Source organism: Callithrix jacchus, chromosome 3, assembly GCF_049354715.1.
Source record: "Callithrix jacchus isolate 240 chromosome 3, calJac240_pri, whole genome shotgun sequence".
NCBI classification, from domain to species: Eukaryota; Metazoa; Chordata; class Mammalia; order Primates; family Cebidae; genus Callithrix; species Callithrix jacchus.
In genome coordinates, this window is record NC_133504.1 from 22,220,398 (window position 1) to 22,238,846 (window position 18,449).

Here is an 18,449-nt window from a genome sequence, read left to right on the forward strand (position 1 = left end):
GAGACTGCTTCCATGGTGCAAAACTAAGGAAAAGTGTCAACCAAAGATGACTCTATGGTACATGCATCCAAACTGAGTTCTCATCTGAGGACAAACCTGAAACCAGCCAGGACTCTGCAGGTGGCTGTCACTCCAGTGTCTCCTGCTACAGAAGCTGCCAGAGGGGTTATCAGCAGTTCTAGTCAAGCACGTTGCTTAACCATCCATGGAAACAGATTCAAATATTCAACACATAGCTCAGCATCCAGATATTGGAAGATGAGAGATCAACAGCAAAGGTTGTCTGCTGGGCAAATGTGAGCTCACAGATCTCAGCCACTCCTGTTGGTTCATGAAGAATGCCGCACCCCCTCAATAGAGCTGCTTTTGGCAGGAAGGTGAATAGAAACAACAGAACAAGATTGCTCTCACAGAGCAGAAAGTGAGCAAGTAAGATGTGAAATTCAGAGGGTCCTTGCTGGCACTGTGACTATAAGCTTTCTTTGGCTCTTCCTGCGGATTCTCAAGTTTAACTTTCAAAGAATTCAATTATATTTGAAGGTGGAATCTATGAAGATCCACCATTGAAGGAGAACAGTCTGTTGCATCCAGGTGGCTGTTAAATCGCAAGGCCTAATTGATAGCTAAAACGGTCTGATGACATTTTAAAAATTACATTGGATTGCTATACAAATGGGCATTCTGAATATGTAAATGTGAGCACAGGAGAACGACTTTATCAATACATGTTCTCTAAAGCAGCACTATCCAACAGAGCTCCTCCAAACCGCGATGGGAATGTTTTATACCTGTGCCGTCCAATATGATAGCAACTAGCCACATGTGGCTACTGAACCCTTGAAATGTGGCTGCTGTGACTGAGGAAGTACTTTTTTTTTTTTTTTTTAACAAGGAAACCAAAGAAATCAGGAAGTGACTTTTTATTGGATTGAATTTTAATCAGTTTAATCATTTTTTAAGTTTTATTCTTTGGGGGGGAATGAGGACCCAGGCAGGAGTGCAGTGGCACAATCATATAGCTCACTGCAGCCTTGACCTCCCAGACACAAGCCATCCTCTCACCTCAGCTTCCCAAGTAGTTGGGACCCCTAGGCATGCACCAGTGCACCTGGCCCAGTTTACATTTAAATAGCCACAGTGGGTAATGGCTACCATATTGGACAGTTCCATTTTAAAGACTAAAATATTTGTGTGTGTGTATATAGAGACGGGGTCTCGCTGTATTACCCAGGCCGGTCTTAAACTCCTGCCCTCAAGCAATCCTCCTGCCTTGGCCTCCCAAAGTGCTGGAATTATCGGCATGAGTTACCATGCCTTGCCAAAACTCTATTTGTAAGTGATCACCCACAAAAAGGATATAAAACATGACACTGCAGTACTGTATCCAGCTTCTGATTTGAGTGTGTTCGTTACATGAAAACATCTTTGAGCAACAGAGATTATTTTCTTAATTTTATTTACTTTTTTTTTTTTTTCGAGATGGAGTCTAGCTCTGTCACCCAAGCTAGAGTGCGGTGGTGCAATCTCGGCTCACTGCAACCTCTGACTCCCTGATTCAACTGATTCCCCTGCCTCAGCCTCCTGAGTAGCTGGGACTACAGGTTCCTGCCACCACGCCTGGCTAATCTTGTATTTTTAGTAGAGATGGGGTTTCACCATCTTGGCCAGGCTGGTTTCAAACTCCTGACCTCGTGATCTGCCCGCGTCGGCCTCCGAAAGTGCTGGGATTCCAGGCGTGAGCCACCAAGCTCCACCTAACCACACTCTATAGTCCACTTAGGGTCACCAGCATGAGCACAGGACTCCCAAAGCTGTTAGGATGATGATCATATGATCTACCTACTGTGAACTTAATGGACATTTTCTCAGCAGAGTGAGATTGGGGTTTATGAAGAAAAAAAATGGCCCTCTGGCCCCCTAATTAAAGATGAAATGGCATCTCTGGAACAAAGGCCATGCTTCTTATTCCCCAACCCCAGCAGCAAGGTCAGTCCAAGTGAAGGCCAGTGCCTTATCTTTCCAATCACATCTAGTTCATTTCTTTTGCCAGTGAAAATTGAAAGCTTAATGGAATTACTTTCTCCTTTTTTCAAAGCACTCAAGGGTGCTACAAGACATAAAGCAAAAATGTCCTTTTGAGTAAAACCAATTTCCTTATAAATTATATCACAAAAGCACATTCAACAAACTCCCTAAAGGCAGAAACACAGTCAAGACTGATACCTTGCCGCCAGCTCCCTCTCTACTATAAGCTAATTCAGCCAGCCCCTGGAGTCATAATTTGTAACTCCTCTTTTTTTCCTTTCTTACCAAGGTTTAGTAAGTGCTCCTGTTACAAACAGATTCTAACTGGGAACTAGGGGGTGTGGGTGAGGATCCCATGGGAAAATCCTTTTTATGTTTTAGATAAACATTAAAAGGTAACTGCACCACCAAATCTGTGGATCTTCTGTGCAAAGCAGCTGCTGGCTTCAAGCGACTCCATGTCAGATGAGACCACCTTGATGGTTGAAACCATCTCTGCACAGGAAATAAAGGTGGGCAGAGAGAAGAATATAAGAGACATGGTGCTGAAAAGTGGCTCATGGATTATGTGGGCCGCCACGTACTCAACAGCCAAGCCCGTGAAAAATAGCAACGCGCAAGGAACGAGTCCCAGGTAAGGAGGGAAGGAACCTTCCTTCCTTCCTGCCTGAAAGGAAGAGCTGAGCTCCTGTGGGGCTGAGGAGCTGTGAGCCACCCGCCTCCCTCCATTGCTCAGTTCGCCATGGCAATAGGGCAGGCTCCATGTATCACCGGCACTCCTCGTTCTGCCGGGGTAGCAATTGTGGGATTCCAAGGATGTGCTGATGGCTGCAGAAGTCAAAGTCGGGCTGGAATTTCTACCCTCTAAACCGAAACGCTTCTTTCCTGTGATTTATTTACCCATGAGACAGATGTGTGGGGTTGCCATATTATCAGTCATTCCCTATAATAAAACAAAGTGAGTGAAGCTTTCAAGAAGAGGGTATCACCGAGGAAATGCTTCCCATGAGAAAGCTGTAATAATCTCTCCCACCATCTAAAGCTACCCAGTGGCTTAGGCCTGAAGAAAAAGACCTCAAAACGTTTAAAATCAAAATCTTGGCCTTTGATCCTTATGCCAGGGAATGCATTTTTGCCTTTTCTTCTTAAAAAAAAAAAAAAATCCTGTGTTTTGGATTATTTCTTTGATTCCTCCCTTAGCTCGCGGTCTCCCTGTCTGTCTCTCTGTGTCTGCGTCTCTGCTGGCCCTACCCTCCTCTCCTCTCTCCCCAGCCCCAACACACTCTTCAGTGGGGGTGGGGGGGGTGGGGTTGGTCCTGGAGCTGGGTGTCTGGTGGAATATTCCAGGTGTCCTCATCCAGAAATGGTATTCCCAACTACTCCCCATAAACTCCCATCTGAAAAGCCTTTTTTTATTTTTTTTAAGAAAGAGTCTCAGTCTGTTGCCCAGGCTGCGGTGCAGTGCCGCGATCAAGGCTAACTGCAGCCTTGACCTCCTGGGTTCAACAGTCCTCCCACCTAAGCCTCCTCAGTAGCTGAGATGACAGGCACGCGCCATCATGCCCTGCTAATTTTTAAACATTTTTTGTAGAGACGGGATTTTGCCCTGCTGCCCTGGGCTCAAGCGGTCCTCCCACCTTGGCCTCCCAAAGTGCTGGGATTACAGACTTGAGCCACTGCTCCTGGCCATTGTTTTTTGTTTGTTTTGGACTTTTCTTTCTCTAGTTTGAGTTATACTAAATCGTAATCAGAATTCTGGGATATAAAAGAGGACATCACTGCTGAATCAGCATGAGGAAAAAGATAAATTATTTAGATTCAGATTTTTTTTTTTTTTGAGACCCAGTCTCTTTCTGTCACCCAGGCTGGAGTGCAGTGGTGCGATCTCAGGTCACTGCAACCGCTGCCTCCTGGGTTCAAGCAGTTCTCCTACCTCAGCTTCCCGAGTAGCTGGGACTACAGGTGTGCACCACCACGCCCGGCTAATTTTTGTATTTTTAGTAGAGACAGGGTTCCACCATGTTAGCCAGGCTGATCTCGAACTCCTGACCTCAAATGATCCACCCACCTTGGCCTCCCAAAGTGGTAGGGATTACAGATGTGAGCCACTGCACCCAGCTAGATTCAGATTCTTAAAGGCTGAAATATACTTTTTATTTGCCTAAAATTAATACACATGTGCTCTACCCTATTATATTTAAAAACCAATTACAGATTTACTGAGTGAGTTCTCACAGCCCATTTTGTGTTTGGCTATTACAATAAAAGATATTGTGGGCCAGGCTCTGCGGCTCATACCTGTAATCCAGCACTTTGGGAGCCTGAGATGGGTAGATCACTTGAGGTCAAGAGTTCAAAACCAGCCTGGCCAATATGGCAAAACCCCATCTCTACTAAAAATACAAAAATTAGCCAAGCATAGTGGTATGCACCTGTAATCCCAGCTTCTCAGGAGGCTGAGGCAGGAGAATCACTTGAACTGGGAGGTGGAGGTTGCAGTGAGCCAAGATCACGCCACTGCACTCCAGCCTGGATGACAGAGCAAGACTGTCTAAAAAAAAAAAAAAGCTGGTGGGGGCTGGGGTTGGTGGGGAGGGGTACAGATGTTGTATGGGAAGTGTATTTCCAAGTCAAGTTACTATGTTTTATTTTGTAAATGTTGAGCTTGAAATGATGGCAGGAGTTTAACATGTAAATTTCTTATAGGCAGCTGATAATATGAATCTCAAAGTAGGGTGACCTTGAACTCCTTACCTTAGGGAAAAGGGGTATGTGTAGGTGGACAAGCCAATGGTCAATGGCTGCAGTTTGGAAACACTCACAGAGAGCTCACTGCATCAGGAAGTAGCTTTTTTTTTTTTTTAACCTTTGGTAACAGGGCAGGAGGCGAGGGTCAGAATAAGTCCTGAAGCTGAGAGGAGTTTCCAAAAGTAGAAGTCGACAGTCTCTATTACAGCAGAGAGAAGAACTGAGAAAGAACCATTTCCCAATCTCTCCTCACATCCCCACAATCCCACTGAATCCCTGAATGGGACCTTCCATTTGACATTCAGAGAGATTCTGCTCAAAATGCTTTGGAACCAAACCAAGAAGTTCTTGGCAGCCATCCTGGTCCTTTTCCCCCTTCTGTTAAGAAAAAAAAAGAAAAAGAAAAAGCAATTTCTCTTCAGGAAAAGAATGCAAAGATCTTGCAGACCCAGTCAGACTAAAAATTTCTGTGTTCTCACTATAATGAATGCAACGATGTGTAAATCCTGCAGGCGATCATATAGGGATTGCCATATAAAAAGCATGTCTTTAAAATCATATAAAAATCTCATGGAACAATGCATGACATTTGATGGATAAATATGACAGTGTTTTCCTTACACTGATTTTTCTTGTGCAAAATAAGAGCAGATCATTTCTGAGAACAGTCACGTATCACTTTCCCCTCCTGTGCCGTTCATGTCATTGTGCACGGAGAACTCACATCCTGGTATGAGGAGCAATTTCGGCAAGTGCTTGCTGCTGTGAACGCTGACGAGCATCTCCGTTTGCTATTTGGATTCACTTCTTGGCTGGTCATTCCCTCTGCGATTTTTTTCCATCACTAATAATTTTCTCTGCTTCTTACATTACACCTCTCACTCTGGGCGTATGGCCACAGAGAGGAAAGAAACACACGTTGTTGATTCTGCAGTTCTTGTGATGTCTATTAACTCTGCTGGGGATTTCTCAAGATCGAGAACATGGGGTGACTTTTAAAAATGTTTCCTTCCCAACAGGACAAAATAGAGGAGAAGTACCTGGAACTGTTTGTGTTTCTCCATTGCGGTACAAAAACACCCAGGAGCCAGACAATCCTTTGCTGATCCTCAGAGACAGCAAGTCCAGACCACAGATTCGTGTGTCTCAAATTGCAGATGCGGGGAGACTAAAGCTGCCCTCACAGTGCTGGCTTCCTCATGGGCTGGGAGACCTGGGAGGGGCGCATTATCTGATGTGACTTAAGTCCCCTGCCCCCATGACCCATGCTTGCACATTTTCCACCTGTTCCTTCCGTTCTGAGTTGATCAGTTATCACACACAACCACAAAAAAGAAAGGGACGGTCAGAGATGCCACAGGGTCCCCACCTGTGCAGTGTTAGGCAGCATGGAGGGTGGGGCTGTCCACGCAGTCTTGCCGCCAGCTCGGGTGCCCAGGCCCAGTCCTGCTCCTCGGCTTGTGGGTGACTCAGGCGTCTACGAGGATGCCACAGAGGGAGGTCCACCTATAGTCTCTCCCTCCCTCTCTTTTGCAATTATTCATGGAGAATACAAAGTGAACGTTTTCTAAGCATTTCTCCAGTTTCTTGCAGTGGTCTTTGAAAGGGGCCAATTAGTCTGGTGTTTCACATTGGTCAGCTTTGCACTGTTCAATCTTTTCCTGTGTCTGGTGATTTTCCCCCCACTTTTGTGGAGAATGGGGTCTTGCTATATTGCCCAGGCTGGCCTTGAACTCCTGGGCTCAAGCTGTCCTCCTGCCTCTGCCTCCCTAAGTGCTGGGATTACAGACGTGAGCCACCATCCCAGCTGATGTTTTGTCTATTGTGATCTTGTTTATCCTTAAAGAAGGAGGTCTGTGTGTATCTGATCATAGGAGTTAAGATGTGTCCTTGGCCAGCATGGTGGCTCACACCTGTCCCAGCACTTTGGGAGGCCGAGGTGGGTGGATCATGAGGTCAGGAGTTCAAGATCAGCTGGACCAACACGGTGAAACCCCATCTCTATAAAAAATACAAAAATTAGCCCAGTGTGGTGGCTCAAGTCTGTAATCCCAGCTACTCAGGAGGCTGAGGCAGGAGAGTTGAACCAGGGAGGTGGAGGTTGCAGTGAGCCGAGATTGTGCCATTGCACTCCAGCCTGAGTGACAGAGCAAGACTCCATCTCAAAAATTAAAAATAAAAATAAGAAAGATGTGTTAGTTTAGAATGGTGTGGAATCTTCTGCCAACCTTAGGGAGAAGGAAAGTATTTAGATTTTTTTTTTTTTTAACTCCTGACCTTGTGATCTTCCCACCTCAAGTGCAGGGATTACAGGCATGAGCCACCAAGCCTGGCCTTAATTTTTATTTTTATTTTTTTGAGACACAGTCTCACTCTGTTGCCGAGGCTAGAGTGCAATGGTGAGATCTTGGCTTCACCAAATCGGTCAGGCTGGTCTCCAACTCCTGACCTCAGGTGATCCACCTGCCTCAGCCTCCCAAAATGCTGGGATTACAGGTGTGAGCCACCACGCCCAGTTAATTTTTGTATTTTTAGTAGAGACAGGATTTCACCACGTTGGACAGGCCGGTCTTGAACTCCTGATCTCAGATGATCCGCCTGCCTTGGCATCCCAAAGTCCTGGGATTACAGACGTGAGTCACTAAGCCCGGCCAGAGTGTTCTAGCTCTTAGGCACCAACTCTTTCATCATAAATACATTAACGCCAGGGGAATGGCCCACCCCAGGAGATGGGACCCAACTCTGTACTGCTGCAGAGAACACCGTTCCTTCTGGCTTCTGAGAGAATGACACCTCCTGAGCCTGCAGGATGCGGCAGTACCACCAGGAGTCTGGCTTGGGATGATTCTCTGATTCTCACCACCCTGTGGACCAAGACCATCTCACACACCTGGCTCTCCAGGGATCTACTCTCCTGGGAACTGAGCAGATGTCTTATTTATTTATTTGGAGTCAGAGTTTCACTCTTTTTGTCCAGGCTGGAGTGCAATAGCACAATCTCAGCTCACTGCCGTCTCCCAGGTTCAAGCAATTCTCCTGTCTCAGCCTCCCAAGTAGCTGGGACTACAGGAGTGTGCCACTACACTTGGCTAATTTATTTGGTATTTTTAGTAGAGACAGGGTTTCACCATGTTGGCCAGGATGGTCTTGATATCTTGACCTCATTAATCTCCCGCCTCTCAAAGTGTCTTGTGAGTTTGCCCCTTTTCTCCAGACAGTGTGGGTCCTTGACCTACTCCTGCTCTCCTAAAGGAGGGTCTCCTCTTCCACTCTTACCACGTAGGAGAGATGACACAAAGTTCATTTCTGGTAGGCTACTCCTTTATTTTTAAAATTTATTTATTTATTTATGACATGGGGTCTCACTATGTCACCTAGGCTGAAGTGCAGTGGCACATTCTTGGTACACTGACACCTCTGCCCTCCCAGGTTCAAGCGATTCTTCTGCCTTGGCCTCCCAAGTAGCTGGGATTACAGGCATGTGCCAACATGTCCAGCTAATTTTTGTATTTTTAGTAGAAATGGGGTTTCGCCGCAATGTCCAGGCTAGTCTCGAACTTCTGAACTCAGGTGATCCACCCACCTCGGCCTCCCAAAGTGCTGGGATTACAAGTGTGAGCCACTGCACCTGGCCTAGGTCGCTACTTTAAAAGGCACCCACCACACACGTGCCTCGAGCCCATCTGAAGTTATCCAGGGTGCTGGCCTTTCTCTACCTATGCAGCTGTCCTCCTGGAGGCCTGGATTGAGAGGGACCCAAGTTGTCCAGCAGCCCATCTGTGCTCAGGGTAAGCCCGAGCACATCAGCGAGGTCTCCCTAGCATGGGATCCAGCGTCTAGTAAGCTAAGAGGTGCCAGTGGGTAAAGCTGAGATGGTTCCCACTGCCCATGGCCTCCTCTCAGTCTTACCCCACTTAACCCCCACCAGAGAGTTTGACAGACTCCTCCTGGGGGTGCTTCCCTTCTCGCAGGCAGGATTCTTCGCTCATGACCTGGCTGGTCTTTCTTTTGCTCTGATCTTGGCCTTAATCTATGTTGAAGAAATTCCTTTAAGTTTCAGTCATGTGAATGACATTATCCCTTACCTACCAGGAATTGTATCGGCTTTAAAATACACACACACACACACACACACACACACACTTTGGAATGTTTATACCAAAATGTATGGGTTTTTTAGGCCAGGCATGGTGGCTCAGGCCTGTAATCCCAGTACTTTGGGATGCCAAGGTGGGCAGATTGCATAAGGCCAAGAGTTCATGTTGTTTGGGCAACATGGCAAAACCCCATCTCTACAAAAAATACAAAATTTAGCAGGGCGTGATAGGACTATACTTGTGAGGCTGAGGCAGGAGAATTGCTTGAGCCCTGGAGGTTGAGGCTGCAGTGAACCATGATCGCAGCACTGTACTCCAGCCTGGGCAACAGAGTGAGACCCCATCTCAAAATACATATGTATATATGGTTTTGAAAACCAGATTTCTTCAGGTCATTTCAATGGGAATTTAGAAGAAAAAGAGGCATTCTGGGCGTGATACATGGAGAATTCTTCTGGAATGTTTCATGGAATGCAGCCTCTGAAGCAGAAAAAACAACTCTGTTCCACAAGAAGCCCTGGTTGTTCACCGTGTCTTAAATGCACTTACCACTTCCAGGGCACCACAGTCTCACGCAAGAGTGCTGCTGCGTTGAACTGAAGAGCAGGCAGTTAGAAAACATGCCTTCTAGGAAGACGCCATCTCGGAGAGACTTGTTTGAGTAAATGGAAAAATGAAACCTTTAGTGAAAGCAAGTGAGTATTAAACATATGTATGCTTTAGGACTAAAAAATAGGCCAGGCACAGTGGCTTATGCCTGGAATCCCAGGACTTTGGGAGGCCAAGGTGGGTGGATCACTTGAGTTCAGGAGTTCGAGACCAGCCTGGCCAACATGGTGAAAACCTGTCTCTAGTAAAAATACGAAAGTTAACCTGGCATGATGGCAGGTGCCTGTAATCTCGGCTGTTCAGGTGGTGGAGACAGGGGAATCACTTACACCTGGGAGGAAGATATTGCAGTTGAGTCATGAGGGCAGAACCCTCGTGAATGGGGATAATCCTATTGTAAAAGAGAACTGTGGGAGTTTGCCTGCCCCTTTTCTCCTTCCGCTGTGTGAGAATGCAGCAAGCAGGTGCCCTGTATGAGGCAGAGGCCTTTGCCAGGCCCTGAAACTGTTGGCACCTTGATGTGGAACTTCCCGGCCTTCACAACTGCGAGCAATAACATTCCGCTTTTTGTCCCCCCCTTTTTTTTTTGAGACAGAGTCTCTGTCACTCAGGCTGGAGTGCAGTGGCATGATCTCGGCTCACTGCAACTTCCACCTCCTGGGTTCAAACTATTCTCCTGCTTCAGTTTCCAGAGTAGCTGGGATTACAGGCACCTGACACCACACCCAGCTAATTTTTCTACTTTTAGTAGAGACAGGGTTTTACCTTGTTGACCAGGCTGGTCTTGAACTCTGACCTCAAGTGACCTGCCTGCCTCGGCCTCCCAGAGTGCTGGGATTACAGGTGTGAGCCACCACACCTGGCCACATTCCCATTTTTATAAATAACCCAGTCTAAGGTATTTTGTTATAGCAGGCCAAAGGGACTAAGGCGGTGTATTCAGAAGGGAGAGCATGGGGTTTGGGTTTAGATTTTTGACCTTGCAGAGAGATGAACTGTGTCTTCCCTTCATCTGCAGACTTGGGCAGGTTCTGAGGAAATTCTATAGTGTCAGTGGATGATGTGGTATTGAAATAACACAGAACGTGGAATTCCTTAACCCTTGCTTTGCTTCTGTCTTCTCAAAACAACATTTTTCAAATCAAAAAGAACAAATCAACCCTATAAGGAGATCGTATGAGATGATTTTTCATAGTAAGGAAAATTGAAAGAATTTGTGGAGGTGACTGAGAAATGTTTTGGATGATCTCTGAGGAATCATGAAAAATAATAGAGCCACAGAGATGGGAAAATGTCATTCTAATTTTCAAAAAGAAAAAGAACGTGGATTCGACAACCTGTAGGTCAATAAGCTGGAGACTGATTCTTGGTGAGAGTCTTGAGATTGCTAGAAGGTGGTTTCTGAGCTCTGCGAAGCCTAGAGGCAGTGGTTACAAAGAGCCAGCACCATGTCACTAAAAACAAACTGTGTTAGCCTGACTTCATCTCCTTTTCTGATAGGATTACTCCCCTGGCAAACTTAGAGATACAGGATGGATATGGTCCCTCTACACTTCAGAAAGGAATCTGACATAGTCACTTGGGTCACCTGGGGATAGGGTAGAGAGGCAGAGTGTCACTGGCAGTTTTTTTCAAAGAACAGAAACAAATTCTAGTGAGTTTAAACCGAAAAGGGAATTTATTCAAGGATAAGGGCCAGTCAGGCTCGGATATCCTAAAGCTGATATGTGATTAATGGATCTCAGATGCAGAGCCGCATCCGCAGTCACAGCACTGGTCTTCAGAGGGCACGACGGCTTGTCCATGTGGGCACGAACACCGAGGTTTGCTCTGCAAACACAGCTCACACTAACGCTAGTGTCCTGAAAAGGGTATGAAGCTGGCCCCATCCTCTGCCAGAATGGAGTCCTTAAAGTCCCAGATTTTTGCCTCTCCAGCTCCTGAGTCAAAGTTCAGCCTGGTGCCTCTGTTTGGTGGAGGCTGGGTCACAAGCCCACACCTTAGCTGTGGAGGGTGCTAAGAAAGCCAGGTGCTGACCTGTTTCACTTCTCAGAGGAGGAGGTGGTCTCTGCCTTCTGAAAGACTCACGAAGTAGGTAATTCTCCCACACAGAAAGGGGGTTTGGATGATGAGCTGCCATTTAGAATGGCTAATGTCATCCTCACAGGGGTTGAGGGATAGGGTGATTGTGTGGGTTTTTAACGGGTTGAAGGATCATAGCCAAAGCTTGCTGATTAATCGATTCTTTTTAATCCAGAGGACTGTTTTTAGTGGGATATCACAGGACTGCATTTTCGTGCCACATGAGGTTTTTGGGGGTCTTTTTGTTGTTCTTTTTTTAATCAGTGGCTTGGCTGAAGACCAAAAGTAGGCTTATCGTATTCGCAGGTGACACAGAGCATGAGTGGAATGCTAATACATTCAAGGGCAAAATCAGAATCCCGGAAGATCTCCCAAAGTCTGAACGAATCAGCCCATATTACAAGATAAAGTCCGTCATGGTAAGCGGAAGGCTCTGGTCTTGGTTTATAAAATCCAACCACTCAAATATGTAGTTGCCGCTAAGAAAAAAGCCATAATTTAATGTGGTTGCCAAGAAAGCTCATTAAATCCTCAGCTGCATTCATAGATGTACAGTATTTGGAACAAAGCCTTTTGCCTCAGTCTGCCCTGGACAGACCACAGCTGAGCCCTGTGCCAAGCTGTGTGCACCACAGTTTTCAAAGGACAAGTTGGAGGCTGTTGAGAGGGAGCAGCCCCATGGCAGAGGGAGAGTGATACCACTGCAGGAGCTCAGCCGTGAACAGGGGCCATGTGGGGAGCGATGACGGTGGCCACCAATTAGCACAGAGCTTCCACAGGGAAGATGGGTGCAGTTTATCCCACAGGTGTCAAGCCATGAAATTAGGGACAATCAATTTAAATTACAGGGAATCTTCCATCAAAGAAAGGGTTTCCATCAGAGTAAGCCAAAAATGGATGAGTCTATGCTTTGAGGGAGCAAGTTACCTCCCTGACACCGAAGGTGTTCAGATTCGAGGCTGATGGCCAGCATCCAAGGCGGCCTCAGGCTAGGCTTAGTCTAAATGAACATTCAGCCTTAAGGATCTTTTTTTTTTTTTTTTTAATGAAAACCTAAGGCATTGCAAAGGAGAGCTAAGCCAGGTGTTGTGGCGTGCGCCTATGCTCTTGGCTACTCGGGAGAAGTGAGGGGGTCTTTTGGGCCCTGAAGATAGAGGCTGCAGTGAGCCATGATTGCACTACTGCCCGGGTGACAGAGTGAGACTCTGTCTCTAATGCTAAAAGAAAAACCATAGAGACATTTTAAAACAGTTTAATTGAGCAAAAAATGATTTGTGAAGAGGGCAGACCCCAGAACAGAATGGGTTCAGAGACGCTCCAGCTTAGGCACGTGGTGGAGGAAGATTTGTGGACAGAAAAAGGAAAGAGATGTGTGGGAAACAGGAGCGAGGCACAGAAAGAGTCAGGCTGGTTACAGCTCGGTGAATGCCTTATTTGCTCTGGTTTGAAGAGCTGCCCGCCTTTGGCTGGAACTCGGCGACTGGCACAAGAGTAGGCAGCCGTCTGTTTACACATCCAGTCAAGCGACAGTGCGCTATGCCTCACAGAGCTTTAGGCGGAATGGAAATCACAAGGAGTCAGCTTCAGGGTAAACTTAATTTTACACTAAATAAACAAAAAAATTTTTAAAGGTAATATAAATTAGCTCTAATGTGCACATGAACATTTAAAAAACATTTTTAGTTTTTTTAAAAGAGGAAGTTTTCAGCCCAGTGTGGTAGGTCACGCCTGTAGTCCCAGCACTTTGGGAGGGCCAGGCAGGGAGGATCACTTGAGGTTGGGAAGTTCGAGACAAGCCTGGCCAACCTGGTGTAACCCCGTCTCTACTAAAAATACAAAAAAAATTAGCCGGTGTGGCGCCTGTAATCCCAGCCACTTGGGAGGTTGAGGCAGATTCGCTTGAACTGGGGAGGTGGAGGTTGTGATGAGCTGAGATCACGCCACTGCACTCCAGCCTGGGCAACAAGAGCGAAACTCCGTCTCAAAAAAAGAGAAAGGCTTGTGGGCATCAGGCTGCTGATAAAGATTGCTTGGGATGCACACAGGCAGCTGCGAAGCTGAGAGGAGAGGGGCTGCCAGGCAGGCTCACCACGGCACGAATCTTCCTGGGCCTGTTTGGTTTGGCCTCTGTGAGCCTGGGCCACAGCCACGGGAAAGAAATTGCTAGGAAGTCAGTTTCTCTCTGAAGGAAGGACTCCAAACAGAGCTGAGGCTGCGGGATTTTCTGGCTGCCCACACAAGCCAACAAGCTCTTCCCTGGGGGCAACCACTAATCTCTAACCAGACAACGGTAATCTCTTATTCATTCTTGGGCTACACCCAATTTATAGCAGAACTTAAACAACATCCTCATTTTGCCTACAGGGTTTGTGCTGCTTTTATTTCAGTTCCTCATGAATCGTTAGAGTCATGGATACCTGTAACCACAGCTTCCTTGTAGAGCAGGGAGAGGCGAACAAGTGAAATTACTCCAGAGAAAGCAAACAGGGACGTTTTGCTCTGGGGCGCGTGGAGGGCCACCTTCTGAGTCTCTCACTAACATGCCAGGAGGTAAATAATTCAGAGGCCTAACAAAGGGAGACCGAGTAGTCAAACTGGTTGGACACCTGGTCGGCTGCACCCAGCTAGACAGGGCTGGGGTCTGTGAGGTGTTCCTCATCATTATAGAAGACATTTAAAGAGAACTCCTAGCAAATGTTGCATTAGAATTTTCTGCTTCCAAGATACCACTCAGAGTAGGGGTTGGGGAGAAATGAGGGAAAGAACAGATAACTATACTACTTATTATATTGCCTTAGAGTATACATCATGAAAGTCATTAGGATTTTTTTTTTTTTTTTTTTTTTTTTTTGAGACAGAGTCTTACTGCGTCACCCAGGCTGGAGTGCAGTGGTGTGATCTCGGCTCACCGCAACCTCCGCCTCCTGAATTCAAGTGATTCTCCTGCCTCAGCCTCCTGAGTAGCTAGGACTACAGGCATGTGCCACCATGCCTGGCTAATTTTTGTATTTTTAGTAGAGATGGGGTTTCGCCATATTGGCCAGGCTGGTCTCAAACTCCTGACCTCAGGTGATCCACCCTCCTCAGCCTCCCAAAGTGCTGGGATACAGGTGTGAGCCACCACGCCTGGGCTAATTATGATATTTAAGATGACATTGAGGCCATCAGTGTTCATGTCTTGGTGTCCTCTGTGAGAGATCAGTTATCTCTCACCTGAATACTTCCCCAGATTAGATATCTGGAAGCTCAAAATAGTGCTCATTGCTGTCTGGACCTTGCCATCACACCCCACCAAATGTAGGCAGATTGTCAGTATACAAGGCTGCCTCTGGTGGGAACATTTGGGAACATAGGAGGGCAGGGATTTCTTTCTTTCTCTTCCTTCCTTCCTTCCTTCCTTCCTTCCTTCCTTCCTTCCTTCCTTCCTTCCTTCCTTCCTTCCTTCCTCCCTCTTTCTTTCTTTCTTTCTTTCTTTCTTTCTTTCTTTCTTTCTTTCTTTCTTTCTTTCTCTCTCTCTCTCTCTTTCTTTCTTTCTTTCTTTCTTTCTTTTCCTTTTCTTTTTCTTTCTTTCTGACAGATTTTCGCTCTTGTTCCCCAGGCTGGAGTGCAATGGCACGATCTTGGCTCACTGCAACCTCTGCCTCCCGGGTTTAGGTGATTCTCCTGCCTCAGCCTCCCGAGTAGCTGGGATTACAGGCATCCACCATCACGCCTGGCTAATTTTGTATGTTTGGTAGAGATGGGGTTTCTCCATGTTGGTCAGGCTGGTCTCGAACTCCCAACCTCAGGTGATCCGCAAAGGGCAGGGATTTCTAATGTGTAGCGGGTTTTAAGTTTACAGTGATATCTCGGAGGTGCAAAAATGAAACATTTCTCTACTTATAAAGCAGTGGAAAACTCTTAATCTTGGCACTGTAGGATAATTGATACCCTCCTGCTTTCAGAGCTTCTTTAGGGGAATTCCTCAGTCAATCCAGGGTTTGAATTCCATCATCAGCACAGCTCTCCCGCCTCCTCCTCTGGATGAGCCTCAGGTCTGTCCCAGGCTTCCTGCTCTCCAGCCCACCTTGGCCTTGGAGACATCTTGTTGCCTTGGTGGTGGGTGTCAGTCTTGGTTGCTGTTGCCTTCACCATGGGCCCAGGTTGTCAACTGCTCTCAGGCAGCAAGAGGTGGCTGCTCCCGGCCGGCCCAGCCCCGTCGTTCAGTGGCAGTGCTGCTCTGGCCAAGGAAGGCTTCATTCTCTGCCACCTCCCGAGCCTCTCATCAGGCAATCCAGGCTCTTTCCCTGATATCCCCACACAGGAAGGAAGTGGGGGGTGACTCAGGTGGGGTGGTTCTTGGAGGCCCATTTTCAGTCCTGCTCTGCCCTGCCTGCCTTCCACTCTGCTTCTCTCCCGTCCCGTGTTCTTGTGGTGCCAGCAGCAAGGGTTTTAGAAGAAATGAGGGCCAAGCCCTTCTGCCCTTACTCCTGTACACTGCCCCCTGCCAGTGGAATGTCTGCTACAGAGGCAGAGCCACCGTGCCCTCAGGAATGAGTGCACCTCTGTCTGTGGCTCTCACAACGCCTCTCCTCCCCTATATCTGCTCCCCAGCTCCCTGGGTGCTGAGTCAGGAAGCTTCCCCTGCCCCTCCCCAATAAGCTTTTGCAGTCCCAGGATAGTTAATTTTTCAATGTTTATTACCAAAAAATTTTAGTTGAGGAATGGGGTCTTGCTGTGTTCAGGCTGGCCTCGATCTCCTGGGCTCAAGCGATCCTCCTGCCTCAGCCTCCTGAGAAGCTGGGTGTGTGTGCCACCACACCTGGCCAGAAAGGCAATCGATATTACTTTCTTTTGTGGTGAAAAAAAATGACCTGCATCCTTTAGAGCAGGGTGTCCAATCTTCTGACTTTCCTGGGCCACACTGGAGGAAAATAATCATTTTGGGCCACATATAAAATACACTAACACTAATGATAGCTAATGAGCTAAAAAAAAAATCTCAAAAAGTCTCATAATGTTTTTTTTTTGAGATAGAGTCTCGCTCTGTCACCCAGGCTGGAGTACAGTGGTGCAATCTTGGGTCACTGCAACCTCCTCCTGGGTTCAAGTGATTCTCCTGCCTCAGCCTCCCGATTAGCTGGGATTATATGCACCAACCGCCATGTCCGGCTAATTTTTGTATTTTCTTAGTAGAGATGGGGTTTCACCGCGTCTGGTTTCGAACTCCTGACCTCATGTGATCCACCCACCTCAGTCTCCCAAAGTGCTGGGATTACAAGTGTGAGCCACCACCCCCAGCCTCATGATGCTTTAAGAAAGTTTATGAATTTGTGTTGGGCTGCATTCAAAGCCATCCTAGCCACAGATTGGACAAGCTTGCTTTACTGTAACACCTATAAATGCTGTGCTCTGTCCTCCAAGGTTTCACTCTCATCTTCGGCATTTATGCTATCGGAACGCCAGGCGTGTGGGAGTTATTTACATCCTAATGCTCAAGGCACTGCCAATGTCTGATTTCTCAAATTAAAAAATTGCCACCTTAGCCATAAATGGGTTCAAACTAAGCCATTTTGAAATTCAAAACAACACTACCTCTCTCTCCTGCGACTAGCTCTTTCAAGCCCCTGTGACTTCAGATGTTGTGAATTACCCATCCGCTGGCACCTCCTGGCTGCTTTGTTCTCTCTGTTTTCACTTTTTCCTTAAGTAATGAATGCCACTGAACCAATGGGGGCAGAGTCAATAACGTTGAAGAAAAAGAACCTCACTTTAAAATGCTAACATATTATTTTAATTTTCGATGACTCATATGACTTCACTTCAAATAAATGAAGATAAAAATATGTGAATAAAATTCAAGATGACAGGCCGAATGTGGTGGATGACACCTATAATCCCAGCACTTTGGGAGGCTGAGGTAGGCGGATCATGAGGTCAGAAGATGGAGACCAGCCTGGCCAACATGGTGACACCCTGCCTCTACTAAAAATACAAAAATTAGCGGGGCGTGGTGGCATGCACCTATAGTCCCAGCTACTCGGGAAGCTGAGACGGGAGAATTGCTTGAACCCGGGAGACAGAGTTTGCAGTGAGCCGAGATCCGGCCATTGCACTCCAGCCTGGGTGACAGAATAAGACTCCATCTCAAAAAAAAAAAAAAAAAAAGATGACATTAGTTTGTCCCAATCCTGGTGTAGCGTAAGGAAAGCAGATGCCCCTAGTTATAGGTCAAAGCAACTCACCAAGGTTGCTTACATTGCTGTTTTTAAACCATCCACAAAGAAAATCACATGCAGGCCACACTGTCCTCACCGCAATTCAGTGGAGCCTCATACCATCTGGATCCCTGTTTTCACCGATAAGAACCGATAGTGGTTTCTGTTGGTATTTTTTGAGACAGGGTCCCGCTCTGTTGCCTAGGCAGGAGGAGTGCAGTGCTGTGATCACAGCTGACCGCAGCCTTGACCTCCTGGGCTCAGGCAATCCTCCCACCTCACCCGGCTGAGTAGCTGGGACTACAGGCATGTGCCACCACGCCCAGCAAATTTTTTGTATTTTCCGTAGAGACAGGGTTTTGCCATGTTGCCCAGGCTAGTCTTGAACCCCAGGGCTCAAGGGATCCACCCACCTCAGCCTCCTAAAGTGCTGGGATTACAGGCATGAGCCACCTTGTCTGGCAGAGCTAATAGTTTTTTTGTTTGTTTGTTTTTTCCGAGGAGTTTCCCTCTTGTCGCCTAGGCTGGAGCACAATGGCACGATCTCAGCTCATTGCAGCCTCCACCTCCCAGGTTCAAGTGATTCTCCTGCCTCAGCCTTCTGAGTAGCTGGGATTACAGATGTATACCATTACACCTGGATAATTTTTGTATTTTTAGTAGAGACAGGGTTTTGCCATTTTGTCCAGGC

The 18,449-nt window shown here is 46.9% G+C and overlaps 1 protein-coding gene across 1 annotated transcript in view; it reads left to right on the plus strand.

Annotated features, from left to right (window-relative positions):
- Positions 1-2,483: 2,483 nt before the first annotated feature.
- LOC100395655 (uncharacterized) overlaps positions 2,484-18,449 on the plus strand; it is a 38,758-nt gene continuing 22,792 nt past the window's right edge. Inside the window, exons 1-3 of the mRNA XM_078366060.1 lie at positions 2,484-2,659; positions 11,225-11,302; positions 13,012-13,149. Of these exons, the coding sequence (XP_078222186.1) occupies positions 2,484-2,659; positions 11,225-11,302; positions 13,012-13,149 (392 nt within the window). The remainder of the gene's footprint in view (positions 2,660-11,224; positions 11,303-13,011; positions 13,150-18,449) is intronic.